The sequence below is a fragment of the Buceros rhinoceros genome, unplaced genomic scaffold, assembly GCF_000710305.1.
Source record: "Buceros rhinoceros silvestris isolate BGI_N320 unplaced genomic scaffold, ASM71030v1 scaffold31929, whole genome shotgun sequence".
Lineage (NCBI taxonomy): Eukaryota > Metazoa > Chordata > Aves > Bucerotiformes > Bucerotidae > Buceros > Buceros rhinoceros.
Genome location: NW_010431440.1, coordinates 2,238 through 6,809, shown reverse-complemented (window position 1 = coordinate 6,809; position 4,572 = coordinate 2,238). Strand labels below are relative to the sequence as shown.

Here is a 4,572-nt window from a genome sequence, read left to right as displayed (position 1 = left end):
AGAAGGAGAAAGATGTCCATAGAAAAATGCAGCTAAAAGTGAGCAGCAATAGTACCTACAATATAACAACTGTTTCCCCAGGTAACACAGACACATTGTTAAGTGCCTTCCAGGGTCTCACTCACACAACAGGAGCCACAAGGATACTACTGAAAATGAACCACTGATCATGAGAAATGAAGTCAAAATGGCATTTGTCCTTTCAAGTATACCTTGCTGGGTGACATTCTTTGACAAATCCCAGGCAGACTCTCTCTCTGTTACCTGAGGCCACTAACAGTATCACAAGATTAATGTAAACATTCAGTGCTCGCATCTGAGATGAGTTTGTCAAATGGAAAAGTTTCCTTACTGTAAAAAGTAAGGAAACTTTTATAACTTTTCTCAGTTGTAACACTGCAACTTTTGGTCACCTTATCCAGCTGATATATTCTACAATTCTACAATTAACTGTTCATTCACACTTAGCTACTCTGCCAGGCAGAGTAACCTAACAACGATATGGAGATGCTAAGATCTTCCTTCCTTTACCTCCCAAACTGTTCTTCTGGAAAGAACTCTACAACTAATTGCAAAGTCTCCTAATAAATTTTAGCTTAAAAAAGAAAAAATGTATAAACCTGGATATTTTCTCTGCTCCACGTATGCGGTGTCTTGTTGGCCAACAACTTTAAATCTTGGATTGCAAGTCTCTTCACAGCCTTCCTAGGGTCGTTCTTCAAGTACTGCAACAAAAGCTGGATCTGCAACAAAGTAAATTCATTAAGAGAGAGATGCTGATAGAAGGAATCTTTTCACAAGCACTCATGAAGAAATTTTGAGTATACTCAGACAAAACTAACTTGCTTTATCTGCCTGCCACATGGAAAGGCCCCTGCTTAGGCTGTGATGCCACAGCAAACTAAAAAGTCTGACAGCCGGTTTCTACCATCCTGCTCCCCTTGTTCATGCACCCTTGCCTACATCACCCTGCATACCCAGGAAGCTTTGAGACTCATTTTGGCAATCACAAAAATACCATAAAACATTACTGAGAACCTCAGTAAACACCACATATATATATACACACACACACACACTCATATAAAGTGGACTTTGGACTTTTGATGCCAAGTTGGGTGTCCGCATGATCTGCAGTTAACAGATGGCAACACAGACATACCTTGTATGTCTCAGTATTGCCAAAAACCCCTGTCCACCCCCTTAATTTATGCCAAATTAAGTGACACTTAACTGCACGTCCATTGTGTTCATTTCTGCAAATTTACAGAGACGGAAGGGCCAGCATATGAAAAAGCATGAAGATGCTGGCTATGGTTTTGCTCTCCATCCTCACTCTGGCTACGTCACTTTTAAGCAGCATTGGCTGTTGTGTTGCAGAAATACAGTCTAAATCACCATGCTTACTGCCATAAAAGAAAAACAGTCATCAAGTGTTCTAATGTTGTTTCAGCTGGCTTGGATTCCGCACTATCAAAAGCATCCCCTGACATACAGGGATCAGCCATAGCAAAAAGAAGTTTCAGACAGATCAATGCTATTAGTCTAAAGTAACAGACACCAGCCTTCCATAGCTGTATGGGACTGAAAGAAAGCAAATAGGTTTTCGTGACTCCTTTACATGGATTATTTAGATGAATGTCAAATGTCACTGTTGTTCAGACCTGCTATACAAATCACGTCCACAAAGCACATTATCACAAAAATAAAAGTATTGTATTTTTCTATTACTGCTCTCCCACAACTTGGTTTATAGTCCTAAATTACAGCAACAGTTCCAAATTCCTCAGAGTTCTTCAAGAAATGCATTTTTAAACGTGCTCTATGCTACCGAAATACCCATTTGCTTGCACACAAGAAAGACAAAAGGCATACCCATGACCCAAGAGAATATGCAGCAGTGAAAAGGGAAGGCTGGGTTCTACAGGCAAGATCACGTTTTGTCAGAAAAAGTCACAGTTTGCTTTTCTAAATGCTGATTCATCCTATCTGATTTCGATCCCAGTTGATTTAAAGACAGGTTACGATCTGTAAAGAAGGGTTCCTGTGTTTGACAGGGTTATCTGGAAATGGGACCAGAGAGGGCAAAATACAAAACCAGCAGCAGTTTTCAGGGTATTCTTCTACAGCACACAGGAGCAACCATCCTAGCATATCCATCACAACTTATTTTCAACATCAACTAGAACCTGGGATTTTTAGATGTACTCGGTACTTTAAGGAATGAATTTGGAAGAATTACCTGTTTAGGAATGTCAACCAAAGAAGAAGCGGCAAGCAGAGTGAAGGTGTGCAGAGTAACAATGACCATCTTGGTAGAGGGATACGACGTTACCAGCTGCTGAAGCAGCTGCCGGGAGCTGGAGGCCAGGCTAGCATCGTGATGCATGTGCTGTAGAATAGGGATCAACTTCAATTTCAAGTCCACAGGTGTGGCCAAACCTACAAGAATGAGGAATGCAGGCAGAGCCTTAGCCCTTTGTATTGGCTTTTGGCAGTACCGAGGCACACGGTGTGCCTGCACCGCTACCACTGCTCAGTGCAGATCATGCAGAGACCTGCATTACATTCAAGTAACTCATCTACTAGCTAGCAGTGTGACAACAGCGACATCAAGCATTTTCAGGGCTCTTTGAGAAGGTTGCTCCTTGCTTCATTGCAGGTAACACACACATTAACTCACCTGAAGCAACCTGTGACAGTCTATGCAAGTTTATTCATTGTATTATAGATGAGGTTTTTTTCTGTACCAAACAGGTGTTTTGAGAACTTGGATTGTAAGAGAACAAGAACCAAACATCAGATTACTGGTTAGCTAGTTTAGTTTAAAAACTGGAATCATCTGATATCCAATATTTACATATGGACGATAACAAATTCTCAGAGAAATTAGAGCTTTTTCATTTTATCATTCAATACACGTATGTACCTTGAATCATCTCACTGATTTTATTACATATTCCAGCAGCAAAATCCCTGTAGAGAAAAGACAAAGCACCAGGTGAAATGAAAAAGCAAGCAGTAAATAATTAAATTAAAATGAAATGAACAACCAGACATTGTGTTTTAACAATAAGCACTTTGACATAAGAGTGCTTGCCAAGGCCTAAGTCGTTTTAGAACGCTGGCTCATGGGCATGATCAAACAGTAAAATGGGAGCTTTCAAAAACACGTCAAACGTGACAAGCAGAACTACACTTTGTTCCCTAATATAATTTCTGTAAAATAACCCTTGATTAAAGCTGCTATTCCACTTTGCATTCCTATATTATTGAGTTTTCCATCATTATTTTAGAAAAAAAATGTTAAACTTGTATTCAGATGTCTTACTTCTGTTATTGATACATATGTTTTACTATAAATGACATGGTTAGCACTACAGAATGAAATAATAATGTTTGTGAATGCCAGGGTCAATGGAGGTTTCCATTCTCTGTAATATGAAAAATAGGGAAAAAAAATATACATCTTACTTTGATTGCGCAGAGAAATTGGCAGCAGCAAATATAGCAGCTTCGACTTCCACATTATCATGGGAATCCAGACTCTGACGAATACTGTGATGTGCATTCTTCCTTTCTGGAATAATAGATGCCATGCTGCCCAACATCCTACAGAAACAAATCACAGGAAAGCCAGGAAGAACAATTATCGTGAAGAAATGCAAGTTGAAACCAAATAGAAATGTAAAAGGGTTGGTTAGAAGACTTTTTATAGTCTATTACAGAAACACGTCTATTGTATGTCTATTGCAGAAACAATCAACTGCTAAAGTAGGCACACAATTAAAAGGTAACACATTTGGTCATGTCGGTTAGGTCAATGGTTTAATTAAAGAGTAATTACATTCTGGTACCTTTTAGCTTGAAATGGGAACAGTGAGAAACCAAGAATTCTTATAAAACTAAGAGTGCACTATGGCACTGGGAACAAGTATTTTTAAGATGCTTTTACATTCAAGCTCTGGTTTCAACACCACAGATTTAACGCTAAAATGTACTGACGGCCACTTTCAGACACACATGAAGTACATGACTCGGGACAGAAATTCAGAAATGGGTTAGTCTACGGGGATAAAAGCATTTAGAGAACGGTTTCCACCCTTTCTATCCCTCTTCCCAATTAAGGCTGTAGAAATAACTAAGTGAACTGTTTCTTAAGACGTGCTAAGTAAGCAAAGTTTTTACAGTGTTACACCATGATCGAGCAAACAAATATCTGACTTTCATCGTTTGTTTCTAACATCTTTCACTGATGTGAATAAGGTTATTCCTGGGAATAGTGAAATAACTTTTGTGTAACTGCTAAAAAAGGAGCAAATCGCTCTGTGCTTTGCCAGGAATCTCTCAAAGATATCTTTCAGACATATGTAGCATAATCAAATTAAAAGAAGATTGAACGCAGGGTTTGCACTGATGGAAATTTTAGCAAGAGTTCCATGCAAATACTTAAAACAGTTATTTAGCAATAAAATTTGCTCTAGCAGACCTTTCTCTCAGCAGGTTCTTCCTTACTGACACTGCTTAGGGAGGACAAAAACAAATCAACTGAAGATTTGCATCTGAACCTGC

The 4,572-nt window shown here is 38.9% G+C and overlaps 1 protein-coding gene across 1 annotated transcript in view; it reads right to left on the bottom strand.

Moving 5' to 3' along the window:
* Positions 1-4,572, bottom strand: part of INTS7 (integrator complex subunit 7) — a 21,914-nt gene that overhangs the window by 15,117 nt on the left and 2,225 nt on the right. Inside the window, exons 3-6 of the mRNA XM_010143436.1 lie at positions 3,475-3,612; positions 2,930-2,976; positions 2,243-2,442; positions 621-743 (exon numbers count right to left, since the gene is read on the bottom strand). Of these exons, the coding sequence (XP_010141738.1) occupies positions 621-743; positions 2,243-2,442; positions 2,930-2,976; positions 3,475-3,612 (508 nt within the window). The remainder of the gene's footprint in view (positions 1-620; positions 744-2,242; positions 2,443-2,929; positions 2,977-3,474; positions 3,613-4,572) is intronic.